The sequence below is a fragment of the Ailuropoda melanoleuca genome, chromosome 12 (assembly GCF_002007445.2).
Source record: "Ailuropoda melanoleuca isolate Jingjing chromosome 12, ASM200744v2, whole genome shotgun sequence".
In the NCBI taxonomy this organism is placed as follows: Eukaryota; Metazoa; Chordata; class Mammalia; order Carnivora; family Ursidae; genus Ailuropoda; species Ailuropoda melanoleuca.
In genome coordinates this window covers 38196321-38212284 of record NC_048229.1, presented here as the reverse complement: position 1 = coordinate 38212284, position 15964 = coordinate 38196321, and the positions used below count along the sequence as shown (strand labels likewise).

The window sequence follows — 15964 nt, the reverse complement described above, 5'->3', positions numbered from 1 at the left end:
GTACTACAAAGCTGTGATCACAAAGACAGCATGGTACTGGCACAAAAACAGACCCATAGACCAATGTAACAGAAGAGAGAACCCATAAATGGACCCTCAGCTCTTTTGGCAACTAATCTTTGATAAAGCAGGGAAAAACATCCAGTGGAAAAAAGACAGTCTCTTCAATAAATGGTGCTGGGAAAATTGGACAGCTACATGCAAAAGAATGAAACTTGACCACTCTCTCACACCATACACAAAAATAAACTCCAAATGGATGAAAGACCTCAATGTGAGACAGGAATCCATCAAAATTCTAGAGGAGAACATAGGCAACAACTTCTATGACATCGGCCAGAGCAACCTTTTTCACGACACATCTCCAAAGGCAAGAGAAATAAAAGATAAAATGAACTTATGGGACTTTATCAGGATAAAGAGCTTCTGCACAGCCAAGGAAACAGTCAAAAAAACTAAGAGACAGCCCACGGAATGGGAGAATATATTTGCAAAGGACACCACAGATAAAGGACGTATCCAAGATCTACAAAGAACTTCTCAAACTCAATACACGAGAAACAAATAATCAAATCAAAAAATGGGCAGAAGATATGAACAGACACTTTTCCAAAGAAGGCATACAAATGGCTAACAGACACATGAAAAAAGGCTCAAAATCTTTAGCCATCAGGGAAATTCAAATCAAAACCACACTGAGATACCACCTTACACCAGTTAGAATGGCAAAAATAGACAAGGCAAGAAACAGCAATTGTTGGAGAGGATGTGGAGAAAGAGGATCCCTCCTACATTGTTGGTGGGAACGCAAGTTGGTACAGCCACTCTGGAAAGCAGTGTGGAGGTCCCTCAAAAAGTTAAAAATTGAGCTACCCTATGACCCAGCCATCGCACTACTGGGTGTTTACCCCAAAGATACAGATGTAGTGAAGAGAAGGGCCATATGCACCCCAATGTTTATAGCAGCATTGTCCACAATAGCTAAATCGTGGACGGAGCTGAGATGCCCTTCAACAGATGACTGGATTAAGAAGTTGTGGTCCATATATACAATGGAATATTACTTAGCTATCAGAAAGAACGAATTCTCAACATTTGCTGCACATGGATGGCACTGGAGGATATAATGCCAAGTGAAATAAGTCAAGCAGAGAAAGACAATTATCATATGATTTCTCTCATCTATGGAACATAAGAGCTAGGATGATCGGTAGGGTAAGAAAGGGATAAAGAAAGGGGGGGTTAATCAGAAGGAGGAATGAAACATGAGAGACTATGGACTATGAGAAACAAACTGAAGACTTCAGAGGGGAGGGGGGTGGGGGAATGGGATAGACTGGTGATGGGTAGTGAGGAGGGCACGTATTGCATGGTGCACTGGGTGTTATACACAACTAATCAAGCATCGAACTTTGCATCGGAATCCGGGGATGTACTGTATGATGACTAACATAATATAATAAAAAAAATTATTAAAAAAAAAGGGAGGGCTAGAATTTCTAGCTACAAAGCACTCCCAAAACACACAACTACAGCAGTGGAGAAATAGTGGTGAAATACCACAACCGCATGGGCTCAAGGTGCCACAGGTCAGGGTTCAGAGATGGAACAGAAGCTGTAAATATGAGTTAAGAATAGAAGGAAATGGGGCTCCTGGCTGGCTCAGTTGGTGGAACACATGACTCCTGGTCTTGGGGTTGTAATTTCAAGCCCCACGCTGGGTGTTGAGTTTACTTAAAAATAAAATCTTAAAAAAAAAGAAGAAGAAGAAGAAGAAGAATAGAAGGAAATGTATAATCTCAAATCCTTATATTAGGAAAGCAGGAAGGCTGAAAAGTAATAATGTTAAGCATCCATCTCAAAACTTGGAAAAAGAATAGTGAAATAAGCCCAAAGTAAGAAGAGTAAGGAATTATTAAGTAGAAGTTCAGACCTAATACATACAATAGACATGATCAACAAAGTAAAAAAAAAGGCAAAACAAACAGATGAAACAGTTGTCTATATATGAAACTCTAAAGAATATACACAGGACAAATTATTGAATTAATTAAACCACTCAGCAAGGCTGCTGAGTATATGATCACTATGATGAAATGAATTTTAGTTCTACATTTTAACAAAAAATTAGAAAAATCTAGTTTTTAAAAACATAACTCTCAAAGCAACAAAAATAAGCCTATGTATAAATTTAAAGAAAGATGAACTAATGAATCATCGAACTAACTAATGAATCATCGAACTTTACATCAGAAACCAGGGATGTACTGTATGGTGACTAACATAATATAATAAAAAAAATTTAAAAATAATAATAAAATAAAGAAAGATGTACATTTACATTATAAAACCTTACAAGAGGTGGTAATAAGGATGTTCAATAAATAAGTGAAAGAAGACACCACACTAAGAGAATAACTTAATATTGTAAAAGATGTCAATTCTCTCCAAATTAATTACTATATTAATACATGTATATTATTGAATATATGAAGGCAATGCAACCACAACAAACTCCTGACAGGATACCGTATGAAACTGACAAGCTGACTGTAAAAGCCCACTGGGCTAAAGTCACAAAGACAAGAATAAGATGGGAGGACTTACCCTCCCAGACACTAAGACTTACTATAAAGCTATAGGAAATTAAAACAGCATGATGTTGGTGTAGGCATAAGCCAAGGAACAAAACAGAGAGTTCAGACATTGATCCAGGCATATACTGAAATTCAAAATATGAGAGATGGCATTGTAAATTGGGGAAAATGATGAATTATTCAATGAATTGTGCCAAGTCTGATGGTGATGCATATATTTATTTATTTTTATTATGATATCTTTTTTTTCATTAAAGATTTTATTTATTTATTTGACAGAGATAGAAACAGCCAGTGAGAGAGGGAACACAAGCAGGGGTAGTGGGAGAGGAAGAAGCAGGCTCATAGCGGAGGAGCCCAATGTGGGGCTCGATCCCATAACGCTGGGATCACGCCCTGAGCTGAAGGCAGATGCTTAAACCGCTGTGCCACCCAGGCACCCCTTTACTATGATATCTTAGTCACCATACAGTACATCATTAGCTTTTGATGTGGTGTTCCATGATTCATTGTTTGCGTGTAACATCCAGTGCTCCATGCAATACATGCCCTCCTTAACACCCTTAGAAATCTATAAAAATAGATTTGTATCTCTCAACACGCTCAAAATCAATTCCGGACAGATTAAAGACCTAAGTTGTAAAAAGCAAAAATATTTTTTAATTTAAAGGACAAAATCTAAATAATATCTTTATGATCTTGACAGAGGGAAGGACTTCTTAAATCAGACAGACACACACAGACAACACCAAAAAAGTTTGACAAATTCAAACACATTAAAATTTATGAAATTATTATGAAAGGCCATTAAAACACTGGATAAATTTCATAAGACTCTTGAAAGTAATGGGAAAGAGATCAGTGGTTGCCAGAGGTTAAGGGTGGAGGGAGGGTAGCATGAAGGAGTTTCTTTGTAGTGGTGGAACATTCTTTCTGTATGTATCCTTACTGTGGTAGCACTTACATGAATCTACACGTAAGTGACAAATTTCACAATACTATACAACAACAACAACAACAGAGTACCTGTAAAAAACTGATGAAATCTGAATCTGATTAAGGTCTGTAGCTGATTGAATAGTATTGTACTGATGTCAACTTCCTGGTTTTGAAATCGGAGAAACCTCGGTAAAGAATAGATGGGAACTTGCTGGATTATTTTTACAGCCTCAGACTTAAATTATTTCAAAATTAAACAACTTTTTATTTATTTTTTTTGATGATTTTATTTATTTATTTGAGAGATAGCAACAGAAGCAGGCTCTCTGCTCAGGGACCCAGGACCATGGAATCGTGACCTAAGCCTAAGGCAGACACTTAACCAACTGAACTGCCTAGGCGCCCCTAGACAACTTTTTAAAAAGCAAGTAGGTGGCCCACAGCCTGGAAGAAGAGGGACATAACACATTTAGTGGACAAAGGAACTATCTCCAGGATTTATTTAAATACTTCAGCAAATGAACAAGAAAAAGAAAAGCAGGCAAAAGATTTGAACAGGGAATTCACAGAAGAGGAAATATCAATGCTAATCAACATAGGAACATATGAAAAGATGCTCAAACTCAATGCTAATCAAATTAAAACTAGTGTGAGAGGCCATTTCATACCCAAAGGATGGTCAGAAACATAAGTCTTTGTTAGGGCAGCCTTGCAAACTACTGAAACAACTGTCGACAGCAATTTGGCATTACCTAGGCAGGACGAACAAGTACACACTCTTTGATTCAGGTACTCTACTCCTAGGCATCTATCTTAGAGAAACAAGTGCTTCTATGCCCAAGGACACATGTATTAGAATGTGTATAGTTCCAATTTTTTAAAGATTTTATTTATTTCAGAGAGAGAGTGTGTGTGCATGAGCAGGGGAAGGGGCAGAGGGAGAGGGAGAAGCAGGCTCCCCAATGAGCAGGGAGTCTGATGTAGGGCTCCATCCCAGAATGCTGGGATCATGACCTGAGCTGAAGGCAGACACTTAACCCACTGAGCCCTCCAGGCGCCCCTATAGTCGCATTCTTTAATAGCCAAAATTCGTAAAAACATAGATGTCCAGTGGCACCTGGGTGGCTCAGCCATGAAGCATCTGCCTTTGGCTCAGGTCATGATCCCAGGGTCCTGGGATCCAGCCCCGCATCAGGCTCCCTCCTTGGTGGGAAGCCTGCTTCTCCCTCACACTCCCTTTGCTTGTGTTCCCTCTCTCACTGTGTCTCTCTCTGTCCAATAAATAAATAATATCTTTAAAAAAAACATAGATGTCCAATAAAATAGAATGGATAAATGAATTGCATTGTAATTATGCATATAATATAATAAATACTATATAGTATGAAAATTAATGAACAAGAACAACATATATCAACATGGGTTAATCTTACAAACTCGGTGTCAGTGGAGAGAGCAAACTACAGGAGGATATACATAATATGATGACATTAAAGAAAAGTTTAAAAATATGTCAAACAACACTATAGATGGTTGAGAGACTCATATATAGGCAATAAAGCAAAAGGCCATGCATAAGATTTATAAATCCCTAACTTTAAAAAAATCCAGTTCTCTTTGGGCAGGGGTGTGCAGAGGTAGGGGAAATCGGAACTTCAATTGTTTAGGTAATGCCTTATTTCTTAAGCTGGGATATTGGCTCATGAGTACATATTTTTTTAATTATTCATAGCCTGCTGTAATCTTAATTACTGAGTAACACATTTTTTAAATTACGGGAATTGGAAAGGTAGAAATAATCAATTACGTTTCACCTATGGGAAACTACAAAGTATCCAAAGGGCGGCCGACTTAATGTCCACAACATAGATGTAGTTTTTAAGATCAGGAGAAGAGAAAGAAGCCCATGAATGAGGAAAAGACTGAACATGATGAAGAAGACAAGCCAAGTAAAAGGAAGGGAGGCTTCCTGGTGGAGGAAAGAGACAAGGAAATCAAGAAAGCCCCTCCCTCAATTGAAAATGATATTCTGGAAGGGAGGTCATGCCAGGCAGACTTAACAATAACCTAGGAGGCCTGAGAAGAGCTTCTTCCCCATACCTGAGAGATGCCTCCTCCTTCCCTATCTTCCAAGCTGCAGATGGTCCCATCTACCCTGCATCACACTCACCTGGACAGAGGCCCAGTGGATGTTGTCTCTCCTCTATCCAGGGCTCTTCCCCTTGCTCCAGCTGAGAAATGAGTTTTGGTTTGCAAAATGGAATTTCTGCTCATGGGGGAAAAAAAAACAACAACAAGGAGACTCTTGGTTATGGGCTCAAGGGGCCATTTTATAACTCAGAGCCAAAATGCGCAGGGAAAACCAAAGGGTGGTACAAAGGACCTATAATTGTGAACTCTCCTCAGAAGAGCTGAGTAAGTAAGGGTGACTCCAGTCAGGAAAATAGCACATTAACAGTTGGTGAAGGAAAATCACCTAGGTTTCAAACAAGATAAAGCAAAAAGAGCCCAGCCTTGGGAAAGAGGCGTGGAAATGTAGTGTTAGAGGCAACATGAGGAAATCTACCTGTTTTCAATTCCACTAAATCCAGATTTCCCCTGAGGGAGGGGGATTATTGTTTCTAAGCCCAACCCTAGGACAAAGCTGCTTCATGGGTAGCCTTTCCTCGTGATGTGCAGAAAATACTCTGTGGGGCAGGTTTTAAGTGCTAAGGGAAGTCATCCTTACCTAGTGAGACCAGGTGGTTGTAGGTCTCCAGCATCACTTCCCTGTGCAGGGTCCTCTGAGCTGGGCTCAGCAACCTCCACTCTTCCTGGGTGAAGTCCACAGCCACATCCCTGAATGCCACGAATGCCTTTAACACAAAACACACTGCTGTTCATCCAGGAGTTAGTCTTGTTCACAGCTCAGGATGAGCCATCACGAGGCTTCCCTGTGGGAGGTAGAGATTTCTAAACCCTACTTAGGATTGTGAATAAAGGGTAGCAGAATATGCCACTCCAAATTATGCCATTTTGGCATAAGGATTATTTTGGGCCGAAGGCATTGAGAAGCAGAAACAAGAAGAGCTCTCTGCCCTCCCCCTATCTGCCTAAAAGCAGAACATAAATTTGTGAACGTATTTCCCCTCCCCGCTCTACTGGGAAGAACATAAGTTAATCTCTGGAAATAATTCTAGACCCTTATTAGCCAGGAGATGGCATCAAAGGAACCACACAACAAACCTTACTAACTATCTTCCACCACAATTTGCCGTCCTCGAAATTCAAAATCCTTTCCCTTTGTCTTGTTGCTTCTTTAAAAAGTTATTGCTCTTTTGTTAAGAAGCTATATGAGCCCAAGTTCTAGCCACCCCTTTCAGTTACTCATCACTGAGTGCTCCCATGAGTATCTATGATGCATGTGTCAATAAACTTCTGTTTGTTTTTCTCTTGTTGATCTGTCTTTTGTTGGTCTAATTTATAGGGCCCCAGCCAATGAACCCAAAATAGGTAGAAGAAAATGAGTTTTTTTTCTTCCCCTATGTGACCTTAGTGCCCAGGGTTCAAACACCATTATTCTTCTTTCTCTATACAGCCAGCATCACTTATGCACCTATTACTGTCAACATTCTAGACTAGCTGCTACCGGGGATGAAAGCAAAACACAAGTCCTTTCACATTGGGAGCTTTAAATCCTGGCAGGGAGAAGAGGAAGACATCACACACACAAAGTTAAACAGCAAAAAATAATCATCTTACTGAGCTTGAAGAATATCAGAGACCTATTTGGTCTAAGCATTATGCTCTACCTACTTGACGCAGCTGAGTCTCCCGGGGGTGAGTACCCACCAATATGTATACTTTGTAGCAGGACGCATTCCTCCCCCTTGTTCACACTCCCACTGCCCTGATCCCTTCTGAAGAGTGCAAGCGCATGGTTGGGAAGACTATGAACTCAAATCACACTGTCCCTCACTAGAGTACTCTTCAGCAAATTAGTTAACCTCTCAGCACTTCCATTTCTTCTCTGAAACAAGAAAAAATAGTGCTTATCTCACAGGACTGTGCTGAGGATCAGAGAAGATGGTAAATGTAAGGACTCAAGACAAAGGACTGTTGCACACAGTACATGCTCAGGGAGGACTTCCCTAGCCATTCTATGAAAATGCCTTCTTTTCACTCAGGTTCTTATGCTTTAATGTACCCCCATAACTCTAGATAATGCGTTACTCATTTTTATATTCTGACTTCCTGCTAGACTCTAAGTTCCATATGCATTGTTCACTGTTATTAAACTGGTCCCCAAAGCAAAGCCTGCAAACCCACTAAGCAGTCAAATATTTTAGATGATTGAATGTGCATTTATTATTATTATTCCCCTAACAAAGTTTGAAATGCCCTTTTGCTACTTAGAAAGCTGTACTTTGGAGGGTGGGAATATGTAACGGTCCTTGGCATGAAGGTTTTGGTGAGGTGTCTTGGCATGGAGGTGTGCAGAAACCAAGCCCCAGGGAGCCTAGGGATCCAGTTCTGGGATTCTTCCTAGCCCCTCAGTTTTTCCGTCTTTTAAAAGAGAGTATAGATGTATTGTGGGGGGGGAGTCCAAGATGGCGGAAGAGCAGGAGGCTTAAATTTCGTCTGGTCCCAGGAATGCAGCTAGATAGCTATCAGACCATTCTGAACAACTACAAACTCAACTGGAGAATGAAGAAAAGAATAGCAGCAACTCTAAGAACAGAATAGCCACCACTTTCTGCAAGGAACCCAGTTTAAAACAGGAGTTGAGCTCCAGCTCGGCGTTCCAAGATGGCGGAGGAGCAGGAGACCTAAAGTTCGTCTGGTCCCAGGAATTCAGCGAGAGAGCTACCAAACCATTCCAAATACCTATGAATGCAACTGGAGAATGAAGAAAAGAATAGCAGAAATTCTATGAACAGAAAGGCAACCACTTTCTGCAAGGAGGAGAAAAGATGGAGGAGGAGTAGGCGGCCCTTTTCTCAGCTGGTCCGAGTCGAGCTGGATATCTACCAGACCATTCTGAACACCCACAGAATCAGCCTGAGACGCAGGAAGATACATCTGGATCTCTACAAATGAACATCTCCAGTGCTGAGTATTGAGGTACGAAGCGGGGAGCCGTGAAACCGCGCACAGATATCGGAAGCTAAACAGAAGGGGGAGGGAGCCGCCGTGTCAGGGCGCCGGGAAGCGGTAGCCACCTGCAAGGGGGAGCGAACAGACCGCGGACCCGCACGCTTGAGACAGCAGGCTGAGAAGGGAGCTCCGGGAGCGCACGCGGGACGGCTGGCGGTTGGCGGGCCACCTGCACGGGGGAGCAGGCGGACTCGCGGACGGCACCCGCGAGACAACAGACTTAGAACGCGAGCTCCAGGAGCGCGCGCGCAGGGCGGCTGGCGGGCCACCTGCACCGGGGAGCGGGCGGACCGCGGACCCGCACTCTGGAAACGGCAGACTGAGTCCGTGAGCCGGGAGCGTGCACCACCAAGCATCTCACGGAGCTCCGGAGCTCCGGTGTGCTCACTGGATCGAGGCTGAGACCGGGAGCTCCGGGAGCGTCCGCGGGGCGGCTGGCGGCTGGAGGGCCACCTGCACGGGGGAGCAGGCGGACTCGCGGTCAGCACCCGTGAGACACCAGACTGAGACGGGGAGCTCCGGGAGCCCGCGCGGGGCGGCTGGCGGCGGGCGGGGTTGGAAACACAAAGGACAGAGACGTGCCGGCCCTGGAAGTGAGGGCTGGGACGCCGGGTGTGGGGCGCACAGCCCGGGATGCTGCAGGGTTGAGCAGCACCAACAGAAACAGAGTTAAAGTGGCCAGAACATCAGTGGAGAACGATCCGCGATCCCTCTGTTCTGAGACAGAGGCTGAATTTCAGCCGCTGCTGCTCTCTCAGAAGAGGCATAGCAAACCGCCAGGGAAAGCCGCCAGAGAACAAAAGCCCGGAAATACCGGCTCACAGGGTGCCCATCCCCATCCCCCCTCGCAAGGGACACAGAGACTCTACCCAAACAGGGTTTTCTGAGTACCTGCAGGCAGGCCCCTCCCCCAGAAGGCAGGCTGAAAAATCAAGAAGCCCACAACCCGGAGCGCCTGAGTGGCGCAGTCACCAAGCACCTGTCTTCGGATTAGGGTGTGATCACAACGCTCCGTAAGGAGTCCTTCATCGGGCTTCTCCACCGGGAACCTGCTTCTTCCTCTCCCACTCCTCTGCTTGGGTTCCCTTTCTTGCTGACTGTCTCTCTCTCTCTCAAATAAATAAATAAACTCTTTAAGGAAGAAGCCCACATCCCTAAGATCTCTATAAAACAAGGGCGCACGGCCTGGGTCCCAGTCAACACTTGGGCTCTGGACAACCCTGCAATCTCTCTTCATCAGAATGACGAGAAGGAGAAGTCCCCCCCAGCAAAGAAAAGATAATGAGTCTGTGGCCTCTGCCACAGAATTGGCCTCGGCCACAGAATTAATACATATGGATGTATCCCAATTATCAGAAATGGAATTCAGAGCAACAATGGTCAAGATGATGAGTAAACTTGAAAAAAGCATCAGAGAAAGCGTTGCTGAGAATATAGAATCCCTAAGGGCAGAAATGAGAGCGAATCTGACAGAAATTAAAAATTCTATGAGCCAAATGCAGTCAAAACTAGAGGCTCTGACGGCCAGGGTCACCGAGGCAGAGGAACGCGTTAGCGAATTGGAGGATGGGTTAGTAGAAGAAAAAACGAAAATAGAAGCTGGTCTTAAAAAAATCCACGCCCACGAATGTAGATTACGGGAGATTACTGACTCTATGAAACGATCCAATGTCAGAATCATCGGCATCCCTGAAGGGGTGGAGAAAAACAGAGGTCTAGAAGAGATATTTGAACAAATTGTAGCTGAAAACTTCCCTAATCTAGCAAGGGAAACAAGCATTCGTGTCCAAGAGGCAGAGAGGACCCCATCCAAGCTCAACCAGGACAAACCTACGCCACGGCATGTCATAGTGCAATTCGCAAATATTAGATCCAAGGATACAGTATTGAAAGCGGCCAGGGCAAAGAAATTTCTCACGTACCAAGGCAAAGGTATCAGGATTACGTCAGACCTGTCTACAGAGACCTGGAATGAGAGAAAGGCTTGGGGGGGCATTTTTAAAGCTCTTTCAGAGAAAAACATGCAGCCAAGGATCCTTTATCCAGCAAAGCTGTCATTCAGAATTGATGGAGAAATAAAGACGTTCCAAAATCGCCAATCATTAACCAATTTCGTAACCACGAAACCAGCCCTACAGGAGATATTAAGGGGGGCTCTATAAAGGTAAAAAGGCCCCAAGAGTGATACAGAGCAGCAAGTCACAACCGATACAAAGACTTTAAAGAGAAATGGCATCATTAAAATCATATCTGTCAATAATCTCTATCAATCTAAATGGCTTAAACTCTCCCATAAAACGCCACAGGGTTGCAGATTGGATAAAAAGACATGACCCATCCATTTGCTGTCTACAAGAGACTCATTTTGAACCCAAAGATGCATTCAGACTTAGAGTAAGGGGATGGAGTACCATCTTCCACGCAAATGGACCTCAAAAGAAAGCTGGAGTAGCAATTCTCATATCAGATAGACTGGATTTTAAACTAGAGGCCATAGAGAGAGATACAGAAGGGCACTATATTATTCTTAAAGGAAGTATTCAACAAGTGGATATGACAATTATTAATATATATGCCCCCAACAGGGGAGCAGCAAGATACACAAGCCAACTCTTAACCAAAATAAAGAGACATATAGATAAGAACACAGTAATAGTAGGGGACCTCAACACCCCACTATCAGAAATAGACAGAACACCCTGGCAAAAACTAAGCAAAGAATCAAAGGCTTTGAATGCCATACTCGACGAGTTGGACCTCATAGATATATATAGAACACTACACCCCAGAACCAAAGAATACTCATTCTATTCAAATGCCCATGGAACATTCTCAAGAATAGATCATGCTCTGGGACACAAAACAGGTCTCAGCCAATACCAAAAGATTGAAATTATCCCCTGCATATTCTCAGACCACAACGCTCTGAAATTGGAACTCAACCACAAGGAAAAACCTGGAAGAAACTCAAACACTTGGAGGCTAAGAACCATCCTGCTCAAGAATGACTCGATAAACCAGGAAATCAAAAAACAAATTAAACAATTTATGGAGACCAACGAGAATGAATACACAACGGTCCAAAACCTATGGGATACTGCAAAGGCAGTCCTAAGGGGGAAATACATAGCCATCCAAGCCTCACTCAAAAGAATAGAAAAATCTAAAATGCAGTTTCTATATTCTCACCTCAAGAAACTGGAACAGCAACAGAGGGACAGGCCTAACCCACTGACAAGGAAGGAGTTGACCAAGATTAGAGCAGAAATCAATGAATTAGAAACCAGGAGCACAGTACAGCAGATCAACAGGACTAGAAGCTGGTTCTTTGAGAGAATCCATAAAATTGACAGACCACTGGCAAAACTTGTCCAAAAACAAAGAGAAAGGACTGAGATTATTAAAATTATGACTGAAAAGGGAGAGGTCACGACCAGCACCATTGAAATTGCAAGGATTATTAGAAACTTTTATCAACAGCTATATGCCAAAAAACTAAACAATCTGGAAGAGATGGAGGCCTTCCTGGAAACCTATAAACTACCAAGACTGAAACAGGAAGAAATAGATTTCTTAAATAGGCCAATTAACTATGAAGAAATTGAGTCAGTGATAAACAACCTTCCAAATAATAAAACTCCAGGCCCAGACGGTTTTCCTGGGGAATTCTACCAAACATTCAAAGAAGAAATAATACCTATTCTCCTAAAGCTATTTCAAAAAATAGAAACAGAAGGAAAGCTACCAAACTCATTCTATGAGGCTAATATTACCTTGATCCCCAAACCAGGCAAAGACCCCCTCAAAAAGGAGAATTACAGACCGATTTCTCTAATGAATATGGATGCCAAAATCCTCAACAAGATCCTTGCTAATAGAATCCAACAGTACATTAAAAGGATTATCCATCATGACCAAGTGGGATTCATACCTGGGATGCAAGCATGGTTCAACACTCGCAAATCAATCAATGTGATACATCATATCAACAAGAAAAGACTCAAGAACCATATGATCCTCTCAATTGATGCAGAAAAAGCATTTGACAAAATACAGCATCCTTTCCTGATTAAAACCCTTCAGAGTGTAGGAATAGAGGGTACATTTCTCAATCTCATAAAAGCCATCTATGAAAAGCCTACTGCAAGCATTATTCTCAATGGGGAAAAGCTGGAAGCCTTTCCCTTAAGATCAGGAACACGACAAGGATGCCCACTCTCGCCACTATTATTCAACATAGTACTAGAAGTCCTTGCAACAGCAATCAGAAGACAAAAAGGGATCAAAGGTATCCAAATCGGCAAAGAAGAAGTCAAACTGTCTCTCTTTGCAGATGACATGATACTCTATATGGAAAACCCAAAGGAATCCACTCCCAAACTATTAGAAGTTATAGAACAATTCAGTAAGGTGGCAGGATACAAAATCAATGCCCAGAAATCAGTTGCATTTCTATACACGAATAACGAGACTGAAGAAAGAGAAATTAGGGAATCCATCCCATTTACAATAACACCAAAAACCATACGTTACCTTGGAATTAACTTAACCAGAGACGTAAAGGACCTATATCCTAGAAACTATAGATCACTTTTGAAAGATATTGAGGAAGACATAAAAAGATGGAAAAATATTCCATGCTCATGGATTGGAAGAATTAACATAGTTAAAATGTCCATACTACCCAGAGCAATCTACACTTTCAATGCTATCCCGATCAAAATACCGAGGACATTTTTCAAAGAACTGGAACAAATAGTCCTTAAATTTGTATGGAACCAGAAAAGGCCCCGAATCTCCAAGGAACTGTTGAAAAGGAAAAACAAAGCTGGGGGCATCACAATGCCGGATTTCGAGCTGTACTACAAAGCTGTGATCACAAAGACAGCATGGTACTGGCACAAAAACAGACACATCGACCAATGGAACAGAATAGAGAACCCAGAAATGGACCCTCGGCTCTTTGGGCAACTAATCTTTGATAAAGCAGGAAAAAACATCCGGTGGAAAAAAGACAGTCTCTTCAATAAATGGTGCTGGGAAAATTGGACAGCTACATGCAAAAGAATGAAACTTGACCACTCTCTCACACCATACACAAAAATAAACTCCAAATGGATGAAAGACCTCAATGTGAGACAGGAATCCATCAAAATTCTAGAGGAGAACATAGGCAACAACTTCTATGACATCGGCCAGAGCAACCTTTTTCACGACACATCGCCAAAGGCAAGAGAAATAAAAGATAAAATGAACTTATGGGACTTTATCAGGATAAAGAGCTTCTGCACAGCCAAGGAAACAGTCAAAAAAACTAAGAGACAGCCCACGGAATGGGAGAATATATTTGCAAAGGACACCACAGATAAAGGACTGGTATCCAAGATCTACAAAGAACTTCTCAAACTCAATACACGAGAAACAAATAAACAAATCATAAAATGGGCAGAAGATATGAACAGACACTTTTCCAATGAAGACATACAAATGGCTAACAGACACATGAAAAAATGTTCAAAATCATTAGCCATCAGGGAAATTCAAATCAAAACCACACTGAGATACCACCTTACGCCAGTTAGAATGGCAAAGATAGACAAGGCAAGAAACAACAATTGTTGGAGAGGATGTGGAGAAAGGGGATCCCTCCTACATTGTTGGTGGGAATGCAAGTTGGTACAGCCACTCTGGAAAACAGTGTGGAGGTCCCTTAAAAAGTTAAAAATTGAACTACCCTATGACCCAGCCATTGCACTACTGGGTGTTTACCCCAAAGATACAGACGTAGTAAAGAGAAGGGCCATATGCACCCCAATGTTCATAGCTGCATTGTCCACAATAGCCAAATCATGGAAGGAGCCGAGATGCCCTTCAACAGATGACTGGATTAAGAAGCTGTGGTCCATATATACAATGGAATATTACTCAGCTATCAGAAAGAACGAATTCTCAACATTTGCTGCAACATGGACGGCACTGGAGGAGATAATGCTAAGTGAAATAAGTCAAGCAGAGAAAGACAATTATCATATGATTTCTCTCATCTATGGAACATAAGAACTAGGATGATCGGTAGGGGAAGAAAGGGATAAAGAAAGGGGGGGTAATCAGAAGGGGGAATGAAACATGAGAGACTATGGACTATGAGAAACAAAGTGAGGACATCAGAGGCAAGGGGGGTGGGGGAATGGGATAGATTGGTGATGGGTGGTAAGGAGGGCACGTATTGCATGATACACTGGGTTTTATACGCAACTAATGGAGCATCGAACTTTACATCGGAATCTGGGGATGTACTGTATTGTGGCTAACATAATATAGTAAAAAATCATTTTAAAAAAAAGAGAGAGAGCATAGCACCTCCTTGGCTCAATCAGTTGAGTGTCCAACTCTTGGTTTTGGCTCAGGTCATGATCTCGGGTTGTAAGATCAAGCTCCACATCAGGCTCCATGCTCGGCGGGTGTCTGCTTGGGATTTTCTCCCTCTCCCTCTGCCCCTCCCCCGTTTATGCACACACTCTCTCTCTAAAATAAATAAATAAATCTTTTTTAAAAAAATATTTTAAAAGAGGACACAATGTGCAGTCCACAGATAGGGTTAGTTTGAGCCATACGCGACATTTTCTTTATATCACTAATATGTTGGATGATATCAGATAAAAATATCAACTTGTCAGTCCTATTGAAAAAAATCCATAAATCTGACCACTTTGGGCTTTGCATTGCTGCAGGGGTCACAGTTGGCTGAAGGCGACTCACACTAGGGGTCCATTAGCCCATGTATGCTATTGGCAGATTGCTGCAACTCCTACCTTTCCCATTTCATTTAGCTCCCTGCCTGGTCCCTTTGGTGATTTGATTGTGCATCCCTTCTCAGAACACCATTCCTCTTGAGGGATGACACTGTGTCTCCCAAACTAATTCCTCTCAGGAGAGGAGGACCCTCCCCTAAATTTTCTGTACCCTACCAGCACAACTGTTCTGCACTGGCTGTGGAATGGCCTTAAAACAGGACCCCAACTTGCCCCCTGCCTATAGTAATAGCAATCCCAGAGGCCAGCCCTCCGCCACAGTAATTAATTATAAATAAAGCACAGCCAGGATGAATGAGAGCTATGGTTTCACCCCTCATCTCTAGCTGTACTTTAGAATTAACTGTGGTGTTTTAAATTATGGGCTCCTGGGTCTTTCCACAAATGGATAAAATCAGACTCTCTGGGGATAGGGCTTTTATACTTGTATTTTTTTATTTTTTTATGTTTTTTTATTATATTATGTTAGTCACTATTCAG

General features: G+C 42.3%; 1 protein-coding gene across 3 annotated transcripts in view; it reads right to left on the bottom strand.

Annotated features, from left to right (window-relative positions):
- The window catches only part of LOC109488679 (zinc finger protein 875), a 52218-nt gene that overhangs the window by 29234 nt on the left and 7020 nt on the right, over positions 1-15964 (bottom strand). For 2 of the 3 annotated variants that reach the window (XM_034638435.1, XM_019793839.2), the window contains exons 3-5: positions 6265-6391; positions 5707-5802; positions 3064-3721 (exon numbers count right to left, since the gene is read on the bottom strand). In XM_034638435.1, the coding sequence (XP_034494326.1) occupies positions 3654-3721; positions 5707-5802; positions 6265-6391 (291 nt within the window). In that variant the 3' untranslated portion in view covers positions 3064-3653. Of the gene's footprint in view, positions 1-3063; positions 3722-5706; positions 5803-6264; positions 6392-15964 lie in introns of those variants that run through there. The other variant, XM_034638436.1, reaches the window with a different exon arrangement.